General features: G+C 39.1%; 2 protein-coding genes and 1 long non-coding RNA gene across 3 annotated transcripts; 2 read left to right on the top strand and 1 right to left on the bottom strand.

The window, feature by feature from the left end:
* The first annotated feature begins 272 nt into the window (after nt 1–272).
* On the top strand, nt 273–1760 carry LOC122319897. The gene is made up of 2 exons (XR_006245371.1): nt 273–655; nt 708–1760. It is a non-coding gene; the product is annotated as an uncharacterized LOC122319897 (long non-coding RNA).
* An 11317-nt stretch (nt 1761–13077) lies between these two features.
* Nucleotides 13078–17408, bottom strand: LOC108095275. The gene is given in 4 exon segments (XM_017196322.1): nt 13078–13254; nt 13256–13311; nt 13314–13337; nt 17336–17408. Coding segments are annotated over 4 exon segments (330 nt in total).
* A 2654-nt stretch (nt 17409–20062) lies between these two features.
* On the top strand, nt 20063–23234 carry LOC108095296 (chromodomain-helicase-DNA-binding protein 3). Its single transcript, XM_017196343.1, has one exon. It carries the CDS (start codon nt 20162–20164, stop codon nt 22769–22771), a length of 2610 nt encoding a protein of 869 aa, XP_017051832.1. The 5' UTR covers nt 20063–20161; the 3' UTR covers nt 22772–23234.
* Nucleotides 23235–25823: the final 2589 nt, after the last annotated feature.

The raw sequence follows: 25823 nt of genomic DNA, 5'->3' as shown, positions 1-25823 counted from the left end.
CAAATGAGCCGAGGAGGGGCCACCGGTCAGAGTCGGGAGTGTCCAGAATATATATAGACATTGAAATCTGTTGCTGACGCCACGCACAATAAACCGCAAGCTGTTGAATACCGACTCCATTCAGAATAGGTTGGGAAAGCCGGTTTGAAATGGGTCGCAATTATTCTTCAAGTTTGAGGTTTGGCGGTTGCGGCTTTCGGTTAACTTTAAGACTTTACAGCGATGTTTTTTAATCCAATGGATATGTCAGTATTATAGGTAGCTTATGTAACGGCGCCTGTAGCGACCAGATAGTTTAGTTCGGCCTAGAAGCATGCTTTAAAATATATCTAAGCTCGGCTTAGTGTCTTAGCTAATTACACATATGTTTGATAAATCAGCTGTAACAGAGATGCAGTGGGAAGCTCGTTTTAGACATCTGGTGTTATCATCTGTGGCGAACTTCCGACCATACCCTAGCCTAACACTACCTATATTTGGTAAGGTTCTTTTCTGATTGACATCCGATATGAGCAGACGTGCCAATTTTTCTCAACGTCAACAAAGTTTTGTTTAAATACTATATATTGAAATCGTGGAAAATAATAAGAGGAATAAGTGCAGCGAGCCTAGCTGAGTAATATTTTTGTGATTAATTTTGGAAAACTATTGAGATGTAAGTGGTGGAAGTAGATTTTTTATCAATTCTAACCCCAGATTTTCTTTAGATATATATGATATATATATTTCTCACGTGGCCATCAATACTGGCATCCGTGGGAGCTCCCCTTCAAGACAGTGGGGGCATGATTTAATATCGTGCCCCAAATTAAATCGGACAAGAAAAATGAGGAGTTTCAACTGGAATTAAATTCAAGAATGCGGCATTAAAGAAGTGATTTGGAGAGATGTTTAACCCTCTCTACCCACGGCAGCAGCAGCAGCAGATTTAGTATAGCCAAATATGGACACAAAAGGGAATATATAACCTGGAATTGCTTTTAAGCCGCTACTGCGATTTTTTTTTAAGTGAAATATTATAATTAAAAATTTGAAAGTTTTGAAACGTGCCAAAGTGAAGAAAATTTAATGAATCAAAGATAGCAACATGCCGTAAAAATCAAGTTTAAGTGATATTTTCTAAAGTCTGAATGATTCAGTCTAAAACGTAATATTTAAATTAAATTAAATTTAAAACTTAATTTTTCACGAGTGGAGTTATTTACGCATCGATTTTGTTTTGGAAAATTCGCTCAACTATGACTTAAAAGCGATAAATTAAATATTTATTTTTTTTTTTGTAAATTTAAATATAATTTGAAAATAGCAACTTCTGATAAGAAACAATAGTGAATATTAAATTTAAAAATGTGGTTAAGTGAAGATATCACAGTCGCTTCTCAGTAAAATATGTAGGCCTAAAAGGGTTCCAAGTTAAAAGATTTTTATAGAATAGTTTTGTGTTTTCGAGCCCCAATTTCACCCTTTACAGCCACCTGCCCGGGAGATCGATCTTTCGCCGCTGGAACAACGTATAAGCTGTGAGTTTATTATTCTCATTATTGCATTTATATCTATTCTATTTATATCTTATTGCGAAATACTCTATGAAATAATTTTTAACAATCTACTTGAATGAAACTGTGAATTTAAAAGAACCCTGAACCGATAGCCTCACTAAACTAAATTAAATTAAACAAAAAGATATCAAACAGAATGAAGATGATTTAGTGAAATAAAAAAATAAATTAAAGCAATGAAATTTAAATATCTATTGTTATACCAGAGTAATATTTTTTATTGGTGAAGTACGATATCTGAATACCCTATATTTTTCTTATTTCTTATCTTTTTAAATATATACGAACATTATAACTACTTTAATTTATGAGGATAACATCATTTAAATATTTAAGTATCTAAATAGTATTTTTATCGCCTGTATATCATTTATTATATTTATATAAAATTTGTAGTATCTACCTGTTAGCAAATAACAATAATGAATTCTTGTATAACTATTAATTAAATTGTATTTGAAATGAATTTCGAGTAGTTCACGTTTTTTTTAACTCGGCTGATGCTTCCACAATCGTAGGGTATTAGGGGTCACCGGAGTTTAGCTCTGAAGGATGGTGATCATAGGTAGGGTGGGCATTTCGCGACCACGACAACATCTGTGGCATCGCTGATTCTAACTTTTCTCGATCTTTTCTATCTCTTGTTTTTTTTGAATTTTATCTATTTCTCTTCTGATTTTGATATCTCGCATTTATTTTCGTCAGCACACTCAATTCTGGTCTTAAAAATAATAATATGTAGCTAGTGTGCGGATTTGTCTAAGCAAGACCTCCACCCCCAAAGCAGACGAGCGAGAGCCGGACCCTATAGTGTGCACCCGCAAGGACAGATCCTAGAACTCACCACAGAATACCTTCGTTACACGCTACAGTTATAATATCATTATTATTATTATTATTATTATTAAGAAAGGTGGCGCCCAACGTGTGGGGCCTTAGTGAGTACAGTATTACCTCATTAAGACTCACCGATAGATAAATTCAATCTCTTTTCTTTCTTTCATTTATTTCAACTTTAACTTCTGATCAAAATCTCTTATGTTGATTTTTATTTATTATGGATAACAGAGCAAGTGAACATTAGTTTCCGTCTGGCCTTAATTAAAAGTCCGTGTAAGAATTTTCCTTCCTTTTGTATGTGATGATAAGGAAAACTTAGTCTGAGGAAAATACAGAGAGTATCAAATTGCGATTGATCTTCTGGCCCTTGCTGGTTTACCAAATCACTACAATATTCACACTTACTTAAATAAATGCTTTCTTCAAGCTTAGGCGTTTCGGAAAATAGAGGCATTGTTTTACTGAAGTGCCCTATCCACGGTTGACTTTTAGAAAGAATTATTTATAATTTTTTCTTAGAGGAATTAGACTTATGTGAGTTGAGACTGGAACATAAGAACTTTTTTTTTTAAGAATAACTTATCCGTTTCATATTTATTAAAGCCTAATTACTTCCCTTATTGAATTTTCTTGTAGTAAGAAAGGCAAGAAATTCACTTCATCTGTATTCTTTTCTTCTTTCCTGAGAAATGTTAGTAGTAAATAAAATTTTTATCCTACGAGTTGTGGACATCAAGCTAGAGTTAAAGCTTTATCTTTATTATTATAACCACAGTTTATATCGTGAGAGTTACCGATTGTTGTTGAAATCATTTGATATTAATGATACAACATTTTTTTTTTTATCTTTTTATTTCTTTTTTGAGCTGTTGTTGAAATCATTTGGTATTAATGATACAACATTTTGGTTTTAAATTATTTTGGTTTTGAGCTGTTGTTTAAATCGTTGGAAATTAAGGATACAACATTTTGTTTTTTTTGCTTTTGTTATATTTTTATAAATTTTCAAAATGGGATTAGACCGTTCTCCGGGAAAAGCATCGCAAGGAGGTGCAAAGCCAGTCTGTCCGTTATGTAAAGCAGATATTAAGGCAGCAACCGATTTATTTGAAACTGTATGCCATCACGAATTTCACAAGAAATGTATTGAGGCACATTTGAAGAAAAGTGAAAGCTGTCCAGTATGCAGAATTTCTTGCAGGCCAGTAGCCGAGAGTAAAGGTTTACAAACGCGATCCCAATCTAAAAGTCGTGGCACAGAAAGTATTGATGATAGAAATATATCTGAAAACGTCCCTGGTACGTCAGGAGGCGCTCATAGTAGTAGCAGTAGGGATGTAGATCCAGCTAATGTTGCTAATGCAATGACGTTACTCTCAATGGAGCGAAGACTGCTCACAGTGTTGTCAGAGAAAATGACTGAGTTAATACAAACTTCAGTGAGTGACAGTATTCAGAGATTAATCTCCCCTCCATCTAGCTCCAATGCGAATGACAGAGATAGGTCAGCTACTCCACCACCCTTAGACCGACCAATTTCTGGCAATGAACATATCCAAAACACAAATTTTGTCGCGCCTAACTTAGGTTCTCCAAGTTCTCATAGAAGTATCCCTTCTGATCTCTTAAATAGACCCGACAAGGTCGTGCATATCCTGAATGGATGGAAGATAAAATATTCCGGATCAGGTGTATCGATAGACAATTTTATTTACAGAGTCGAAGCGCTGACGCATCAGACACTTGAAGGCAACTTCTCAGTGCTTTGCAGAAATGCTAGCGTCTTATTCGAGGGCAAAGCCAACGAATTTTATTGGCGTTACCATAAATCGGTAACCGAAGTACGTTGGGATAGATTATGTTCTGCCTTGCGATTGCAATTTCGTCAAAAAAGGGACGATATTGATGTAGAAGAGTTAATCAGAAACAGAAAACAAAAGCCCAATGAATCTTTTGATAGTTTTTACGATAGTGTAAACGTATTAGTCGATCAGTTAGAAGTACCATGGTCGCCGAGAAAACTTGTCCGAATTCTCAAAAACAATTTGAGACCCGAAATACGCCATGAATTGTTGAATGTTGACATTTCTTCAGTATCTGAGTTGAGAGAAACTTGTCGTCGACGCGAAGCTTTTCTAGACGATGTCAAACGCTCTCACGGATACAGTAAAAACACACCGTTTAGACGAGAAGTCTCAGAGCTTATTCAAGAGCCAGATTCTCAGAATGGGTCCGAATCCGAAAGTGAATTAGAGGTGGACGCATTTTCCTTGGTATGCTGGAATTGCCGCAAAGAAGGGCACAGATACCAAGATTGCTTATCAGAGAAGCGCGTATTTTGTTACGGTTGCGGAACCGCTAACACCTATAAGCCAAACTGCGTTAAGTGCTCAAAAAACTTAAAGCCCGGCAGTTCGAAGTCGCAGTTCAAACCGAAGACTTTGAATGCCTCTCGTCACCAATCAACTATGACCGATCAGATGTGAATGCACCATTAGTCGCATCACCAACTTCCCCGGACGTATCAAAAAGCAATGTCGGCTCTCTACTGCATTGTAAACTTAAAAAGTTACCTCAGATTTTAACTCCTACTGTGTTTTCTGAACATCTCTTAGAAATCCGTAAGTCTCGCAGCGCCGAAAGAATTAAAAGGTTTTGGCAGAATGTTAAAAGCTGTAGGCTCGGGTTGAAATATATTTGTTCTCTCCCTACGGGATCAAGAGATCCACGACCATTTCTGCCGATTCGCTTATTAGACCGTACTGTTTTTGGTTTGCTGGACTCAGGGGCCTCAATAAGTTGTATTGGAGGAGATCTAGCTAAAGAAGTTATGGCGAATGATACCGAATACAAGCCATTAAACATTAAAGCCAAAACAGCAGATGGACGACCTCAGAAAGTAGTAGGAAGAATGGAAATTGACGTAGAATATGGAGACAAGAGAAAACCTTTAAATATTTACCTAGTACCGTCTTTGAAACATGATCTTTATTTAGGTATAGATTTTTGGAGACTATATGATCTTCTCCCCAAAAACCTTAATATATCAGAGTTAGAAACTACTATCGAAGCTAGCAGCAAGGTCGAAGTTGATCAACACGACTTGTCTGCTGAGGAAAAAGCAAAGCTTGGCAATGTCATCAATTGTTTCCCGTCATTCACGCAGGAAGGACTTGGAAAAACGAATTTAATAACTCATGCAATAGATGTGGGTGGAGCGAAGCCGATTAAACAGCGCCATTTTCCAGTGTCGCCAGCTGTTGAGAAGAGTATGTACGCCGAAATTGACAGGATGTTGCAAATGGGCGTAATTGAAGAATCGGAAAGCGCTTGGTCTTCCCCTATAGTGATGGTTACCAAACCTGGTAAAGTTAGAATTTGTTTAGATTGTCGAAAAGTCAATAGCTTTACAGAGAAAGACGCATATCCGCTTCCTCAAATCAGCGGAATTTTGAGTCGTTTGCCTAAGGCGGAATATATTTCAAGCTTGGACTTGAAAGATGCTTATTGGCAGGTGCCTTTAGAAATTAATTCTCGAGACAAGACTGCGTTTACAGTCCCCGGTAGGCCTCTTTACCAATTTAAGGTAATGCCTTTTGGCCTATGCAATGCCACAAGTACTATGTCTCGCTTAATGGACAAAGTCGTTCCAGCGCATCTAAGAAACGAAGTATTCGTTTATTTAGACGATCTTCTTGTGGTTTCCTCCAACTTTAACAGTCATCTTGACGTTCTCAGAGAGATCGCATTTCACATCAAGCGTGCAGGATTGACAATCAATATTGGCAAAAGTCATTTCTGTATGCAACGGGTGCGTTATCTTGGCCATATTGTTGGCGATGGCGGAATCCGAACAGATCCTGATAAGGTCAAAGCAATTACCGAATTTCCTGTTCCTAAAACTTTACGAGGTTTAAGGAGTTTTATGGGATTATGCGGCTGGTATCGCAAATTTGTACCAAATTTTGCCTCTCTTGCTTCTCCCTTAACCGACTTGATGACAACAAAACGTAAATTCTGTTTGACTCCTGAAGCACTGAAGGCATTCGAAGCGCTGAAGAGTCGTCTTAGTGAAGCTCCGGTATTGAGTAGCCCGGATTTTTTCTAAGCCGTTCGCCATCCATTGTGATGCTAGCAAGACTGGTGTCGGTGCCGTCTTGGTACAATTATCTCAAGAGGGAGACGAACGTCCGATAGCTTTTATTTCGAAGAAACTAAATCGTGCGCAGAGAAACTATACCGTAACCGAACAGGAGTGCTTAGCAGCTATAGTAGCCCTGAAGAATTTTAGAGCATACGTGGAAGGACACGAATTTACCATCATCACCGATCACGCATCGCTCAAGTGGCTCATGTCCAATCATGACCTTAGTTCTCGTTTAGCTCGGTGGGCATTATCTCTTCAAAGATTTCGATTTAAGATTGAGCATCGAAAAGGTTCTTTAAACATCGTTCCCGACTCCTTGTCTCGCGTTAACGAAGATGAAGTAGCAGCATTAGATTTTCGTGAAGGGTTGCTGGTTGATTTAAATTCAGAGCACTTTAAATCTGCTGCGTATCAAGATTTGGTAGCAAAAGTTTCGGCAAATAAAGTAAATTTCCCTGACTTAAAAACAGAAGACGGCTATGTTTACAGAAAAGCAGAACATTTGACAGGTGAAAAGGTTCACGATGAATATGCCTGGAAGTTATGGATACCGACAGAATTGATACCTGAAGTCCTCTTCCAAGCACATAACAGTCCTTTGGCCTCCCATGGTGGCATCCATAAGACTATCGAGCGTGTTAGAAGATATTATTTTTGGCCTCGTCTTGTGCCTGACATCAAAGCATATATCAATGCTTGTGAGACATGTAAAACAACCAAATCACCAAATCAAGTTCTCAGACCGACTTTAGGAAAAGCACCAATAACTTTTAGGCTTTTCCAACGAATTTTCATTGATTTTCTTGGTCCTTACCCTCGATCGAGAAGTGGAAACATAGGCATTTTCATTGTCCTCGATCATTTCTCTAAATTTGTATTTTTAAAACCTGTTAGAAAGATAAATGCTGATGTCGTAATAAAGTACCTTGAAGGCGAACTATTTATGACATTTGGTGTTCCAGAAACTGTCGTATCAGACAACGGGTCACAATTCCGTTCTGTAGCATTTCAGAAACTTATGAAGCAGTACAAAATTTCACACACGCTAACAGCTGTTCACTCGCCTCAGGCCAACGCTTCTGAGCGCGTAAATCGTTCTGTCATCTCAGCTATTAGAGCGTACTTGCGTCCTGATCAAAAAGACTGGGATGAGTATTTGAACAAGATATGTTGTGCCTTACGATCTTCGTTTCATTCTAGTATTGGTACCACACCATACTATATGGCTTTTGGTCAGCATATGGTTACTTCAGGATCAACTTATGCTTTGTTAAGAAAATTGAATATGCTAGACGACCGCTCGCTATTGTTTAATAGACAGGATTCTTTCCAGATAATTCGCGAAGAAGCTAGTAAGCAAATGCAGAAAGCTCACGATCGTAACGAAAAGAGATACAACTTACGTTCAAGAGAAGTATCTTTTGTGGTAGGACAGGAGGTATTTCGACGTAACTTCAAGCAGAGTTGCTTTCAAACAGGTTACAACGCCAAATTTGGACCTTCCTTCGTAAAAGCACGCATTAAAAGAAAGATAGGTAATAATTACTACGAGCTTGAAGATTTGCAAGGGCGACTGTTGGGTAATTATCACGCCAAAGACATTCGCCAATGACGTCACTCCAGGCGGTATCAGCCTAGGGTATCTAGAATGAAATACCCTAGTCTGATTGCGGCAGGGGGGTTTTGTAACGGCGCCTGTAGCGACCAGATAGTTTAGTTCGGCCTAGAAGCATGCTTTAAAATATATCTAAGCTCGGCTTAGTGTCTTAGCTAATTACACATATGTTTGATAAATCAGCTGTAACAGAGATGCAGTGGGAAGCTCGTTTTAGACATCTGGTGTTATCATCTGTGGCGAACTTCCGACCATACCCTAGCCTAACACTACCTATATTTGGTAAGGTTCTTTTCTGATTGACATCCGATATGAGCAGACGTGCCAATTTTTCTCAACGTCAACAAAGTTTTGTTTAAATACTATATATTGAAATCGTGGAAAATAATAAGAGGAATAAGTGCAGCGAGCCTAGCTGAGTAATATTTTTGTGATTAATTTTGGAAAACTATTGAGATGTAAGTGGTGGAAGTAGATTTTTTATCAATTCTAACCCCAGATTTTCTTTAGATATATATGATATATATATTTCTCACGTGGCCATCAATACTGGCATCCGTGGGAGCTCCCCTTCAAGACAGTGGGGGGCATGATTTAATATCGTGCCCCAAATTAAATCGGACAAGAAAAATGAGGAGTTTCAACTGGAATTAAATTCAAGAATGCGGCATTAAAGAAGTGATTTGGAGAGATGTTTAACCCTCTCTACCCACGGCAGCAGCAGCAGCAGATTTAGTATAGCCAAATATGGACACAAAAGGGAATATATAACCTGGAATTGCCTTTAAGCCGCTACTGCGATTTTTTTTAAAGTGAAATATTATAATTAAAAATTTGAAAGTTTTGAAACGTGCCAAAGTGAAGAAAATTTAATGAATCAAAGATAGCAACATGCCGTAAAAATCAAGTTTAAGTGATATTTTCTAAAGTCTGAATGATTCAGTCTAAAACGTAATATTTAAATTAAATTAAATTTAAAACTTAATTTTTCACGAGTGGAGTTATTTACGCATCGATTTTGTTTTGGAAAATTCGCTCAACTATGACTTAAAAGCGATAAATTAAATATTTATTTTTTTTTTGTAAATTTAAATATAATTTGAAAATAGCAACTTCTGATAAGAAACAATAGTGAATATTAAATTTAAAAATGTGGTTAAGTGAAGATATCACAGTCGGTTCTCAGTAAAATATGTAGGCCTAAAAGGGTTCCAAGTTAAAAGATTTTTATAGAATAGTTTTGTGTTTTCGAGCCCCAATTTCACCCTTTACAGCCACCTGCCCGGGAGATCGATCTTTCGCCGCTGGAACAACGTATAAGCTGTGAGTTTATTATTCTCATTATTGCATTTATATCTATTCTATTTATATCTTATTGCGAAATACTCTATGAAATAATTTTTAACAATCTACTTGAATGAAACTGTGAATTTAAAGAACCCTGAACCGATAGCCTCACTAAACTAAATTAAATTAAACAAAAAGATATCAAACAGAATGAAGATGATTTAGTGAAATAAAAAAAATAAATTAAAGCAATGAAATTTAAATATCTATTGTTATACCAGAGTAATATTTTTTATTGGTGAAGTACGATATCTGAATACCCTATATTTTTCTTATTTCTTATCTTTTTAAATATATACGAACATTATAACTACTTTAATTTATGAGGATAACATCATTTAAATATTTAAGTATCTAAATAGTATTTTTATCGCCTGTATATCATTTATTATATTTATATAAAATTTGTAGTATCTACCTGTTAGCAAATAACAATAATGAATTCTTGTATAACTATTAATTAAATTGTATTTGAAATGAATTTCGAGTAGTTCACGTTTTTTTAACTCGGCTGATGCTTCCACAATCGTAGGGTATTAGGGGTCACCGGAGTTTAGCTCTGAAGGATGGTGATCATAGGTAGGGTGGGCATTTCGCGACCACGACAACATCTGTGGCATCGCTGATTCTAACTTTTCTCGATCTTTTCTATCTCTTGTTTTTTTTGAATTTTATCTATTTCTCTTCTGATTTTGATATCTCGCATTTATTTTCGTCAGCACACTCAATTCTGGTCTTAAAAATAATAATATGTAGCTAGTGTGCGGATTTGTCTAAGCAAGACCTCCACCCCCAAAGCAGACGAGCGAGAGCCGGACCCTATAGTGTGCACCCGCAAGGACAGATCCTAGAACTCACCACAGAATACCTTCGTTACACGCTACACTTATTTATTAGGTCAAAAAGGAGACCCAGTTAAGATTTTGCGGCGCATTATGTTGTTTGCGATACTTATTATCGCAAAACCGGTTAAAATTAAGTAGCGAAAGTTCACTTCTCTTGGAAAACAAATTAAACTTAACAATATCACATACGGCTATATGGCACATTAATTGGAAAACCTACCTAATCTTCGATCCGAAGTCCTCACTATTCGTTGCTTCTCATTTTCCGTAACCATTTCCCGTTTTCAACAGAAGTCAAAAGTTAAGGAAAAGCCGGGAAGTTAAGTACAGGTTAGAACTGAACTAAAATACTTAAGTTTAGTCCAAAAAGTAAAAATACATATTAAAGCACTGGACACAGGAAACTCGGAGTTGGAACTGAACATTTATGAGTCTGAATATGTGATAAAGGAGTTGCAAGTTTCTGGTTGCTCTTCCCCTCTAAATTTGAACATCATTGGTCCAAGTGGAGCCCTCCACACTTACCAAAGGTTGACCATCTCATAAATTAACCAAAACACTTTGCCCTTTAAGAGCATAGATGAAGTCATATTTGCACTTGAAAATTATGTGTGTAGTCTTTTTATTAATTTATTCTAAAAAGGAACTTTTAAGAGCATCTTAGGTTTTGTAATAAATATCTTAAAACTGAGTTGAACCGTATTAAAACTTGTACTTTTAATTTTCTGTGAATTGGCCCTATAAAAATAATTGACAATCTTGAAGGACCCATAATTTACATATTTGCTCTACATTAACTAATACAAAATAATAACTATAATATTTTCCTAATAATCTGTAAACGTTATAACAAAAACTAACTAATAATTTTAAAGTAAATACTTACGTTGTACCAAAGATACTATTTTTTTTTTAATTTTTATTTTCTTGTGTATGAGTTTGGTCAATTTTCGTTTTGTGTTTATACCACCGGTCAGCTTTGATTGTGCATTTTGTGAGTGAAATAGAAGTGGGCCCAGCAGCAGCTAAAGAAGAAGATGTCGGGTTCGCAGTTCTGCTGAATTGGGCAAAAGTTTGGGGCTCCTTTCTCCATTACGTGGCGTCGCTCGACTCGAGCTCGAAAGCCACTTGGGCAATTAGAGTCCTGAAAAAGTTTGTCCAGCGCCATCGTCATCATCATCATCGTCATCGGGACAACTGGAAACTTTCGTCAAGCGTTTGGGAGTTGAAGTTTTCGCCCTTTTCGGCTCGTCCTGCGGTAATTGCGTGCGTATTGTTAGAAGAAGGCATTCGAGATCCCATTTTCGGTGGGTGTGGGCAAAACTGCAGTCGAAACGTGAGACTTTGAGTTCTGTGAATTGCAGGAACAGCAGGTGTAATTTAACTAAATAAATTATTTTGCATCCCATTTAGTGCGGTCGAGGCGGTCTAGATTGCTTTAAACTTCGATTTTGTGTTTGACATCTCAAGCAATTAAAATATTTTCATGATTTATTTATTTGTTAAGTACAATAAATTATTTATAATAGGCCATGGTACGGTTGTAATATGTTTCGTGGAAACGACAAATATACTTTATATACAGACCTACTTCAATTCGCAAAATTTTAAAGAGTTTCGATATACAGCAACACATAAAATAATTGTCAATTTTATGCATGTAAATTTACTTCTAAGATGCATAAATATGGCAGCTTGGCACTTTTTCAAGCTGTATCTTAGACCCTTGACCCTTGTGTGATGGTTGTTCTGATTTTCAATACGCTTGTTGAGCATTCGGTTTATAACCGGCAACAAAATAAAATGCATATCAAGTTCAAATTGAATATCCTCATTTGACGCAGGAGGCAGCCAGAGAAACACTAACAAAAACACGATGAGCAGGAACAATGTATGCAATCCTTGTTTATGGCAAGTAAAATACACCTTTGTGTGGTGCCTATAAAAAATGCAGGAAGGGAGTAGGACCTCCGAAGGAGGACGAAAAGCAGCATAAACTGTGGGGTGGAAAGAGGATCCGAGAAAGGAATCCTTTCCCATGTTTGTTCTCTGTGTCCGTGTCCTGGCATTAAGCAGTAAAAAATGCAGAAATGAAGAAAAGGGCGAGGCGGGGAAGCCAGAAGGTAGTCAATAGTGGCAATAGTTCTAAAGTAGTACGAGAAACACGGAGAAAGTTGGGGGCAGACGAACAGCAACAAGCCACCACATTATGACAACAATAAAACGGAGAACAGCAATAAGAAACACAAAAACAACTAAAAGAAGACTGACACACGGCAAGGGAAGACTCCAGAGTTGTTAAGCTTCAGCGTATTCATAAAAAAGAACCAACTCAGAACAGTCTTACGTCATTCCAGAATCGGTTTTTATTAAATTATAAAACCAGCAATTAGAATCACTGCGGTAAGAATTTACAAGGAAACGGAAAATGGATAAGCAGTTTAAATTTAAATAAAATATTATTTATTAAGAAATTTTGAATTGATAGAAAAAATAATAATTATTAACAATCTAGAACCATTTCTTTTTTGAGAACGAAACTTTAATTAAAGAAATGGTGGATATAATATAAAAGTAAAAGATATCTTCAAGCGAACCTCGTCCATAACCGATGCTTTTGAGCTTATTGCAGCAACTTGGTATTACCGGGACTGCCGACAAACAAAGGATACACCGCCAACACATCCTGCTGCCGCCTCCGCCGCTGCCACGCCCCTTTGGATCTTAGCTTTTTACCGATTTTCTGGTTGGCCAACAACAGCAACAACGAATCATGCAGCGAACGAGGCAGCCACAGAGAGATGAAAAGATAAGCAAAGATTGTGAAAATTGTATTTTCCATTGTGAAGCTGCCGAGGAATGGGGAAAGTGTCCGTGTCTTTTCCAAGGGATGCAGGCGGAAAACAAAAAGAAAATTCCGAAACCGTTTGCTCTGCCAGCTTTCAATAGGTTTAGGGGGCGAGGGCAAGTCTTTTCGGACAACCCTTTTAGAAAATGGTGAAGAGCGAAACAACACTGAAAACAATTTTATAATTGAAAATACAATTGTTTAATTCAAGTTTAATAAAAGAATTAATTAATTCAGAATTAAAACGATTATTTAATAACCAGTTTTTGAAACCTAGTTGCCATAAACACACCGACAATAATCGTGTCGAAACCATCAAAAATAAAATTTATAATTCAGTACGTTAATAATCCCTTTTGGCAACTGGATCTAACTACATATAGTTTGCTTTTTAAATACAGAACAATATTGTTTACATTTACTTTTTAAAGAAATTTTTTCCTGTGTAACAACCCTACTCGATTTCCGTTACACGCCGATGCGCGCGTAAGGAGCATGTAAATATGAAAGGCGAACGACGATAGATGCCAAAGTTATGAGCCTGCAATTGTACTTATATGGCAGAGATAGTTGGCCGAAGGGAAAGTTGAAAAGTGTGGGGGCAAAAACGGAGGAGGCAATTCGGTGCGGACTGCTGGGCAGCATAAATCAAAATCAAATTTGAGTGCTGTTTAGTCAAGTGGTTGACTTTGGAAGGAGGAGGAGGAGGTTGGGGGAGTGGATGGGAGTCGGGAGTCGGGAGTCCAGCGGAAACACAGACCCAGAAGTGACCAATAAGTGGGTCAGTAGTCAGCACTAAGTGGAATTTCAAACTATTCTGCTGACAACAGAAGGTCTCTCCCCCTTCCCCCTTGCCTTCCCTTTACCACCAGTTTGACCATCCATCCATCAGGACTTATCAAAGGAGCCCTGATTGGTTTTTGCTGAACCGGTCTTAAGACAATTAAAAGCCATCAAAATTCAACAGCTTACAATTAAATCAATGGCTGCGAATCGAGTGCCCCAGATCAAGTCAAGTCTTATGCCGATGGAAATGAGTTTGGGTTTTGAGTTTGAGTTTTTGAGTTCCATCGGCCACTGAAGATGGAGTCGTGAGTTTTAAGGGCCAACCAACTCAAAGCATTTGAGGTTAACAGATACAGTATTTGAAATAATATTAAATTTTAAAAAAGGTGTGTGGTTAGTTTATTTATTTAGCGAAACTGCTTAGTTTAATTTTAACCTTAGTTAGTATTTGTTATTCAAGTGCTTACTTGTATACCCAAAATCATTCTTTTCTTCAAGCATTCGATTTCGAATTGAGTTACCGACTCTGTTCCCATCTTCACGCACCAAAACCACCATCTCTAAAAATCTTTGGCTAGGATTTGTTTACGCGATGAAAAAATTTGCATTTTATTGGCTTTCTAATCGTTGAAGGGCCTGTAACCCAGGCCTCCTGTGATAAAAGGCCCAAAGAGCCTGCCAATGGCAAAGGGAGAGGGCGAAGATACGAGTAGACAAGCAATTTGCATTACAAAGTCAATGAAAAATCACTTAGTGTTCGAATCGCAATTCGAGGTAGAAGCGTCCAGAGTAAGCCTCGATAAACAAAGTCAGCCAAACGATTTAGATTAAAATTGCCAACTGGCAGAGGGGATAAGCCACAAAGATGAAATATCCCCTTGCATTATTGTGGATCATAAATATGGGGCTTAAACGGCAGAGGGAAAGCGAAAGTTTCGTTCACTATTTTTTGTGATTGGACTAGCCGGAACTGATTGCGAGGGACATGGGAAACCTATTTGAATTTCATTTTCGTATGCAAATTTTCAATGGGTTTTTATGCCGTTCGTTTCATTTCGTTTCGTTTGTGAAACGGAAACTAAGCCACACAAATATGCAGGCGAATTGCCTTGGCCTCGGCGCTCGACGCTTTTGCCTTGACTTTCATGGCGGAAAAACCAGCACGAAGTCCGCCCAACTCCTCCTCCGCCCACTGGGCTCTTCTGGGCTCTTCCCTTCGGTTTGGTTTACGAAACAATTGAAACAAGTTTGCAATCAGTGCGCAAACTTTTTGCTGGCCAACAGCGCCCACACAAACATACAGATAGAAAAATAGTGCTGAACAATTCTATATAATCGACTTTGGATTAGTGAATAAAATGTCCAAAAACCGCACATTAATTTCTTAAGAAACACTTCTTTACTTTGCATCAGTGAACCAGTTGAAAAAACCTTTTTTTGAACAACAAAGTTGATCAAGATTTCAAGCCCTTCATAAGTTAGGCACTTTTATTAGTTTTTAAGCTTATACTTAATAGTTCAAGAAACAAATAGTTTTACTGTGCAGTGAATACAGGCGCTTTGGTGCAGACAAACAAGCACTGAGAGATACAAAAACGCGGCAGCAAATTGTGCGGCTGTCAAGGATGCCGAATGGCAGAGAAGCCGTAGTGCCGGCCATCGTCCACTGTTTGGGCCAATGTACAGGATCCAGGGTCCTTGGACCAGAGTTTTCCTGTAAACAAGTTCAGCCGCGCGCCTAAAGTATGCAACAAAGGCACAAGTGAGAATCGCTAAATGGAGGAAGCGAGCTAGCACGAACTCTTAATTCGCTGCGGAAATACACTATAAAAAACACAACAATTACATCCGCATTACACCAAGTTCTCAGGATTCGTAATAAGCAAAGTAATTTATAGTATTTATATGTCATAAAAAATAAGGTGAGTCAAGCCCCACATCAAAATAAAACCAGATGAACCTATACTCGTAAATTCCTTCAATGTACCATTTTTTCTTATTGGAAAGTTTGCTAGGTAGCTGTTCCATTAAGTTTTCCCCTGAAGTTAACTCTAGCCCCCCATTTTGGATCCCCGGTTTGCAAAGGCTCTCAACGGGCTTTGTTGGCGGAGGGTGAGTGGTATGATCCAATATCTATAAATCAAAAGGCGTACAAAACCTCTTTACAATAAGGCTTAATCACAAGCAAGTGGGTCGAGAGCGAAAGAAAAGTTTGAGCAGCAATCAGGAACAACAAACAGAAACAGGAGATGGGGAAGTGGGTGGAAAGCGGGAGAAAGGCATTAGAGGATTACCAATATTGTGCTTGAAAATTGAAACCTAGGCTGGTTAAAGTTGTCCCCTTCGAAATGGCCATAAAAAGCGTCACTGATTGATGCCCCTGAAATGTAATCGAATGTTTTCTAATTACGCCTCATTAGGATTACAAATCGAACGCCCCAAGTGCTCGGCCTCATAAATATTTAGCGAAATGAAATTGAAAACGAAAATAGGAGCTGCGACAATTGATTTCGGTGCGCATGTGATTGATTGTCTGGTGGCGGTAATGGGAATCCTTCTCGACGACACCATAAATGTCGTCTGTTGTGTCGCAGTCACACCTCCGCATGACTGGATCCCGAATCATGGCAGAGATATAGGGGCGAAGTGGATGGGATGCAAAAAGCGGTGGCTTCGAGGCATGGACATGACGTATGAAAGTCGTAACAAAACACTTTGATTGATGATTGAAATGGCACGGGTCTGGACTAGTGATGGCTGCGTGAAAAGTTTGTTTTTAATCATTTTAAAAAGGTTATCTCTTATTAGAATAGTGCATTTGGGAAGTAATATATACCGTTTTGATTATTATCACAAATAAGTGAAATATCAAAAATATCATTGCATAGTTTTGAAAAGCTTGGCTTGGTGATTGAATGCGTGTAAATATTATCTGACCACAATTACAACAACAATTTTACAACTCTAAAATAAATAATGTGATTAATGGTAACTTAAGGTAACTAAATTTGTATGCTATATGTAAATGTAGTAAAAACTATGGCTGAATAGAGCTCTAATCTTTAGTTTACATTTTTAAAAAAGATTTCGTTGCTTTCACTGAAATCCCATCCGAATCACGCTGCCATCTCCAACCGGACCACAAATCGCTGTCCTGGGCCACAAGTCCACACAGGTATAACCTCAATGGAGTCCAGAACCCTCGCCAGTTCCGCCCCGCCAACACGCACAGGTGCACATAAGTTCATGATTCCATAATGTCTGTGACATGTGGCCATCAACTGGCCCTCACTTCTTTGTCCTGCCACCCACTCGGCTGCCACCCACTGCCCACCACCCACTGCCCACATGCCACCCACTTTGTCAGTGAATGTGCGGTCAGGCAGTTACAAGGTTTGAGTTCGAGTTTGAGTTAATCCATTGTCCTCATCCTGTTGGTGATGGTGATGTTGGTGTTGCCGACTGTTGACGGTGTTTCTGCTGTTGGTGGCTTGTCTTTGAAATGTTTCGGCGGTCGCCGGTTCGTTGCTCTGCGGCTGCTTTTTGGTTTTGGGATAAACGCAGGCCTCGATTCGCAGACAGGAACTTTAACTCTCAGTTTCAGTTAAATTAAAGCCGTAAATAGATCGCCTTTAATTCAACTTTAACATTCTCTGTAAATATATTTTTTTCTACTCCACTTTTCAAGTGAACTTCATAGTATACCATTCATAGAATAATTTAATAATTTATTTTAAAATAAAAAAGATCCTTTAGCAAGTAACCTACCATAGAAAAAACAAAAAAGGAAGCAAGCTTTGGCGACCCGAATCTTATATACCTTTGCAGTCATCAATTTTACCTTACAAAACAAAAACGGTAAAAAATATCGAAGCTATTAACAGTTTTTAATTATTTTTTTATATTTTCGAGGATTGACAGATATAGTCCGATTTTTATGAGCTTTAATTCGAAACTCAAGAGCCGTTTAAAAAGTATAATTTCCAAAAATCATGATTGTCTGATAGAAAACAACGATGTTACATTTTGTTTCCGTTAATTCTATATATGTAGATTTTTTGATCTTCCCTATGGCAGCTACATACATACATACATATATGATACAGTATATTATATTTTTATGAAATATTTTTCTCGACTCAAGAGTAATTAAAAAAAACTCGATATTCTAAAAATCATATCCGTGCAGTTAGAAAACGTTATCTGGAAGAAAATAAGTCCATCTGATCAAAAACAACGTCCTGAGAACTTTTTATTTCATTCTCTCGTATGGGATATATCGGATAGCATATATGTAGTAAGCCCTATCCGGCCCGTTCCGACTTACATATATACTGCGTGCAATGACTACACAACTTTTGAAGAAGTTTCAGCAAGATAGCTTTAAAACTGAGAGACTAGTTTTCAAATAAAAAGTCTGTCCGCACCAGTGTTGCCAGCTTGGCTATTTTCTGGCCAGATTTGGCTATTTAGCATGACCTTAAACTAGAAACCACTCAATTTTGCAGGAGCCTGTCTGATGGCTATTTCATAAAAAAAATTTGCTATTTTTTAGCTATTTTAAATACTTTGTAATATTTGATATTATTTATAGTCGACAAAAAAACCGTCGACCTTCAAATTAAATTTTCGGAAATCGTATATTGGCAATAGAGACATTGTCTGTGGCTATTGATACATAGACACCATGTTTACCGCCCAACGTGACCGAATTGTGTATTTTAAATAACAAAAACATTATTTACCCCTTTGTAGCTTTTGGGTACTTCGTATTTTCTCAACATCGTTTCGCGCTCGCAAGGCTACCATCTCTACATTCAAATTCACCGGTTATTGTGTTTGTGCGGTTGTTTCTTAAAATGTATAAACAAAATGTTCGCGATGCTTGGTTGGAGGATCCCCAATTTAAGGACTGGGTTACAAAAGATTTAACTAACAAATCAAAAGCATTTTGCAAATATTGTAAGTGCACATTGAATTCTGTTTTCAGAACGACGTCCCCCTAAGTGCCTTTCACAGATTGGTACAATGGGAAAGTATTTGAGTTCCGAGGAGGTAGAAATTGGGAAAATTTTAAGCAATTTGCTTACCGAAGAAAAATCATTAAATAATCAACACTGAATGTACAAAAAAAAAGATTTTATTATTGAAAACTAACGGCTATTTTAATTTACTATTTTTGAAGAAATTTAGCTATTTTTGGCTATTTATTTTCGCTTCCACTGTTATATATGAACTCAGAGTTGGCAACACTGGTCCGCACAGAGGTATTTCGTTTCTGATCGCGATGCTGATCAAGAATATATGTATAAAGTATATAAAGTATATACCTTAAGGATCTGTGGTGTCTGCTTTAGAGGTGCCACTATTAGTGATCTCGCCGAATACCGAATGTTTGGCAATGCTGTCAGCCGGGCGAATACCGAATACCGAACAAAGTGGCCGAATAGGCCGAATACCGAATAGTAGCCGAATATTTGTGGCATCTCTAGTCTCGATCACTGCGTTGCAAACTTCTGACTGAAATTATAATACCGTCTGCAAGGCTATAAAAATACTTTGTACGCCCCTACCAAGAACCTCATACATGTAGCTGTTCAATGTGAATTAGCATCCAATAGAAACGGCTTTGATTTGTTGATCAACAAACGCAGCTGACGATAAGTCCTGTAAATGCGGGCACACTACGTCTTTTAAATACCACACTGGAAATAGGGTACACAGAAATAAAAAAATCGTTCAAAGACAGTTGGGAAAAATATTATTCTTCTATTGATCGCTTGTAGGGCCGTATTTGTGTTGTTAGTATTTTTTTGATTTTTCTCGCTCGCAGTTACACTAGGTCCCAGAGCCAGTGAATTGTGTTCCTAATTAAATATGAATAACGCGCAATTAAATAAATTTTTTTAAAGTAAAAATATGTAGTTTTTGAGAGTTATATCTTTTGTAACAATACAAAAAAATGTAGAACAAAAATACTAAGAATTTACAGAAGCGAATGCCCTTAATGTGTTTTTCTACGGATCTTTGTAGGACCGTATATGTGAAGCTAGTATTTATTTGACTTTTCCCGCTCACACGTACGCTGGGTCCTCTAGCCAGTAAACTGTTTCCAAAAACAAATTTGAATAACGCGCAATTAAATAAATTTTTTTGGAAGGAACTACTCCAGTGATGGCACCAAAAAGGAAAATGGACACAAAGAAAAAACGACCGCAAAACAAGGCCAAAAAGAGCAAATTGAGCGACGAAGAGTTTTGTCGAGTTTGCAAGGATGGAGGCGATCTGCTATGCTGCGATTCGTGTCCTCTTGTGTATCACTTGACTTGCTTGGATCCTCCTCTGAAGTCCATTCCCAAGGGCGACTGGACCTGTCCACGCTGCATTCCGCTTCCCGGTAAAGTCGAAAAGATATTATCTTGGCGATGGGCCGACGAAAGAGTAGCAAAGCGGTCAAGGGTGCGCGAGTACTTCGTCAAGTGGCACAACAAATCCTACTGGCACTGCGCATGGGTGCCCGACGTGCTGATGCAGGAGCACCATTCGAATATGACGCGTTTCTTTTGTATGAACAACGACATGGAGGACCCGCCCATAATCGACGAATTCGAGGACGAGGATGGGGATCTGAAAGACAGATTCTACAGACATGGTGTTAAGCCGCAGTGGCTCCTCCTCCAGAGGATTATCGGTCATCGCGAAGAGCCCGACGGCACCGCAGTCTACTTGGTAAAGTGGCGGGAGTTGCCCTACGCCGATTCCACCTGGGAGCAGGACGAGGACTATGTCCAGGGATTAGGGCGCGCCATTGAACTCTACCTGCAGGCCTGTAGCTCCACGATGGATCTCAACAACAATAAGCCCAGTACGGACCTGAGCCAGAAGTACGAGGATCAGCCGGCCTTCTTAAAGGGGACCGGTCTGCAACTGCATCCCTTTCAACTCGAGGGCGTCAGCTGGCTTCGCCACTGTTGGGGCCAGAACATCCACACCATCCTTGCCGATGAGATGGGCCTGGGTAAGACCATTCAGACGTCGACATTCCTGTACTCGCTCTTCAAGGAGGGCCACTGCCGCGGACCCTTCCTCGTGGTCGTGCCGCTCTCCACTCTCGTCAACTGGGAGCGGGAGCTGGAGTTGTGGGCTCCGGACCTCTACTGCATCACCTATGTGGGCTGCAGGGCCTCCAGAGCTATCATACGAAAAAACGAGATGGGCCTTAAGGAGGGTGCCTTTCGAAAGACGAGAATCACCAATACCCAGTTCAAGTTCAACGTGGTGCTGACCAGTTACGAGATGATTTCAATGGACGTTGCCGTCCTGGGGAGTATTGAATGGGCTGCTTTGGTGGTGGATGAAGCTCATCGCTTAAAAAACAGCCTGAGCAAGTTCTTCCGGACCCTGAGCAGGTATTACATCGACTACAAGTTGCTGCTTACCGGCACGCCGCTGCAGAACAATCTCGAGGAGCTGTTTCATCTGCTCAACTTCCTGAGTCCGCACAAGTTCGATAATCTGCGTGCCTTCCAGGACGAGTTCGCCGACGTTACGAAAGAGGAGCAGGTGAAGCGCCTGCACGAGATACTCAGGCCCCACATGCTGCGCCGTTTAAAGGCGGATGTCTTGAAAAAAATGCCCCCCAAGTCTGAGTTTATCGTGCGCGTGGAGCTGTCGGCTATGCAGAAGAAGTTCTACAAGTTCATTTTGACCAAAAATTTGGGCGCTTTAAATTCCAAAGGCGCCGGCCGCAAGTGTTCACTGCTCAACACGATGGTGGAATTGAGAAAATGTTGCAACCATCCCTATCTGTTCTCCTCGGCTGCCGAGGAGGCAGCCATCACGTTTGGAGGCTGCTACGAAATCAATTCGCTGACTGAGTCCTCCGGCAAGTTGGTGTTGCTCTCCAAGATGCTCAAGCAGCTGAAGGCGCAAAAGCATCGGGTTCTGATCTTTTCGCAGATGACCAGGATGCTGGATTTATTAGAGCATTTCCTGCAGGGAGAGAAGTACGCGTACGAGCGAATCTGCGGCGCCGTAAAGGGCACAATGCGTCAGGAGGCCATTGATACATTCAACTCCGCAGGATCGGAGATATTTGTCTTCCTGCTGAGCACTAGAGCAGGAGGATTGGGTATCAACCTAGCGACTGCCGACACGGTCATCATTTTTGACTCGGACTGGAACCCGCACAACGACATTCAGGCCATCGCCCGAGCCCATCGCATCGGCCAGGCCAACAAGGTTATGATCTACCGGTTTGTAACCCGAAATACGGTGGAGGAACGTATCATGCAGAGGGCCAAGCACAAGATGATGCTCACCCACCTTGTGGTGCGCCCGGGAATGGGCGGCAATGGTGGCAATTTCACCAAGGAAGAGCTCGAGGACATCCTTCGGTTCGGAACCGAGGAGCTCTTCCAGGAGGACGGCAAGGTCGAGGCTATACACTACGACGAGCAGGCGGTGGCCGCACTGCTCGACCGCACCGATCGCGGCATCGAGGAGAAGGAATCGTGGACCAAGGAGTATCTTTCTTCCTTCGAGGTGGCGTCCTATGCCACTAAGGAATCGGAAGGAAAGGAAAACAAATGGCCACAAATGGCCAATACGAATGAGCAACCCCAGGAAGGTCCTAGCGAGACCCTAGGAAAGGGCAAGCGAGCTCGGAAGCGGGTCAACTATAAGAGCGGCGTTCTACAGTCGTCCGATAACAAAAGCGATGATCCAGATTGGAGTGCCAGCCCACCTCCTTCGAGTTTCGAAGATTCCATTGCCGACGAATGAAGAAGACACAAAAGCGAAGTTGAACTAGCCATAATAATACATTAAAGTTAAAGTTATGTTCAAAGCTTAATTCCAAAGCCATCCACCATAAATATATAGTAACTTTCATGCATAAATAATCATTCTTTAGTACGGACTCCAACATTATTTTCAAACACACAATATGAGATATATAACTTATGATTTTTTTTAATATTAACGCAAACCCACTTTTATTGCCTCAAAATTAATTTTTTATTTTTTTATTATATGTTATGATTTCATTCGGTTGTTCTTAAATAGAATGCAGTTATTTTGTTGATTGATAACTAAATAGGAAACTAAACTATTATAGACTTGAAAAAACTGAAGCATAATTTTGTTCTATCTGTTGCTCTTCAATTAAATTGAGTTCACATGCTGTTTGGTTACTAAAAATACAACTAACAATGTACTAAAAATAAACATTTCCATTAATTCACAATTTGCTTAATAATACTTTTTAAAGTTGTGTAATTTGCAAAGGGATTGAAGATTGTAGGGCAGTCTAAAAAGAACTATAATTAAGACAACAATATTGGCCATATTAAATCAAGCACAGTATGATGAGCAAAGAGTTGAAGTGAAACTACGAAATCACAGCAAAATGTCTGGCGAATCAATTAAATGTAATTCAATCAGAGACAGTTTATGCGTAAAATTTATTAAAGCCCTGCTTTTGCAGGATGAAGCAGAGAAGTCCCAATGCCAGGCAAACAGCGAGTATTCAGATCCTCAATGCAAGTATGCACATAAGGACACGCATGAATAAGGGCATCCTTATGTATAGTATATGCGTTTGCAATCAATTTATCATTCGCCTGATTTGACTGCCGGAGCCCTGAAGCCGGCCATCAAACAACCCCTGGCAATGTAAAATTTAAATGCAATGTAATTAAAATGAAATAAAGACGGAAAACTGAGTGGACACACAGGTGATGACTGCCAGCAAAAGGGCCCGGAAGATCCCAAAAGTGTCTGGCCTGGCGATTACTTAGGTAGATGCTCATGGACTTAATCCAGCATATTTAATTATCACACACAATGGGAAAATGGCCAAGTCCTTTTCTAGATGACTTCATTTTGATTACGTTTTCTATATTTATATTTTTGGACTTGGCTCTTTGCTAAAATTGCTTAAATTTATTGTAAGGTGTTTGTCAGGGGAAAACACAAGTAAATATGAAATAATTACCAGTTAGCAGATTCAAAAGCTTATTGAACAAGATTTCCAAATGCATGGCACTTTGCTTTGAAATATAATGCAAGTAAACTTACGTTGTTGATGTTGGGCTAGCTGTATTAAGAAGGTATTTTAAAATTTAAATGTACAAACTTTTATTTATTACTTAATAAAGCGCACAGTGCAGAAAACCGATGAGAGCGACTTGTTTTTGAGTTCATGCTTATAATCAAAGATTTAACTTACGATGTTATAGGTCGCGTTGAAAAACAGAAACAAATGTTTTATCTTCGGTGGCTATTGTCTCGCATTAAGTTCAGCTAATTAATGGGTTATGTTCTGGCCTAATTAGGATGTTATGTCTGCGGTAAAACAATGACCTGACAATTACAAGAGCATTAGGTAAACTCCTCCTTCCACGCATATCGCCGTAGTTTCCACGTTTCCCTTCACGATCTCGAGCACGTGAACGACTGTAATTGACACTTTGGACCGTCTGCGGACCTTCACAAAGGACAAAAGACAATTGTCCTGATTAGACAGTCCCTCTCAATGAAGTAAATCTATCCATCAAACGTATCTCATGTGAAAGCCGCATTACGCAGTCATCGCATAACTTATACGCCGTGTGGCGCACAAATTATCCGTTACGTAAAACATCCGTACGCAGAGCAAGGAAAAAGGACGCATACAAATTGAACAAAATTGCCGGCAACCTTTATACAATTACCAGAAAAAAACATAAAACGCGCCAAGAAAAAGTAAGTGGAAGAAAGAAACCACCGGAGGGTCCCTAAAAAGGATGCTGATAGAAGACAGGGGCTTCGTTGCCGTAAAGAGGGGTACTAACCGTAGATGTATCTAATTCCAATAGACAACTAGTTTTTTAGTGTTTTCGATTAATTTATAAGCTGTCAGAACTAATTCTCGTTCCTTGTTTGAAAGGTTTTAGTTTTTTTTCGAATGAATATTCAATCGATTGCCAATATAAAATTTTTTTACCTTAGATCGATGATCATTTAAAATCTTTTTCAAGCCCTTTGTACGCTAAAGTAGGGAACGCCTCTGACCTTCAGAAGCGGTAACCACTTAATGATAATTGCGCAGCTTAAAAATGAACCCCAAATTCTGGAAAAGCAGAGGAAAAGGACAGCTCCGAACACGAAATGAAAAAGGGGTCACGTTGCTTTTGTTGATATACCCTTCGCCACACCCGCAACCCTTTCTTAGTTTATATTTCCGGCCATACGCTGAATGTTTTAAGCCAACCAACGAAAAATATTCACAGCTATTCGCCGCTTAACAACTTAGAGCATCAGAGAAATAATACAAAATCACCAGCAAACCTGCAAGAAAAAAGGAGAGTGCTGAACAAAGCCAAACCCAACGCACATTTTTCACATAATTTCCTTGGGGATTAAGTTTCCACTTGGCCGTATGCCGATCGAAGGCGAAAGGGAAAGGGACAACGAGGTCCTTTATTAATTTCGTGGCGCAAGAGTAAATAGAAACGGGGCGAAGGCGACCCGAGTAAATTTCATTAAAGGTCGACTGGGAGTTGGAGGGCGTGGCAGGAGAATGTAACTAATAGATAAAGTGCGATTACGATTTCTCGGGTCACAAATCACACGGCGACAGGAAATGACATTTGTTGTCGCTGGGAAAATGAAATAACCAAAATCGGTAACGGGTGGGTGGAAATGCGGGGGGCGGGCCAAATCAAATTACAATAAGTCTGGCCTTAAACTGAATTTAGTTCCCATGTTTCTTCGTTTCCTCCACGGGCTTCAGCGCTTTATTTTTGCCACTGCGGAATATTCTGCATAAGGAATTCGCCTGCAGGGCACCAAA

The sequence above is a fragment of the Drosophila ficusphila genome, unplaced genomic scaffold (assembly GCF_018152265.1).
Source record: "Drosophila ficusphila isolate 14025-0441.05 unplaced genomic scaffold, ASM1815226v1 contig_106, whole genome shotgun sequence".
Lineage (NCBI taxonomy): Eukaryota > Metazoa > Arthropoda > Insecta > Diptera > Drosophilidae > Drosophila > Drosophila ficusphila.
Note: the sequence above shows the minus strand (reverse complement) of the source record. Positions and strands in the feature narration are given on the sequence as shown.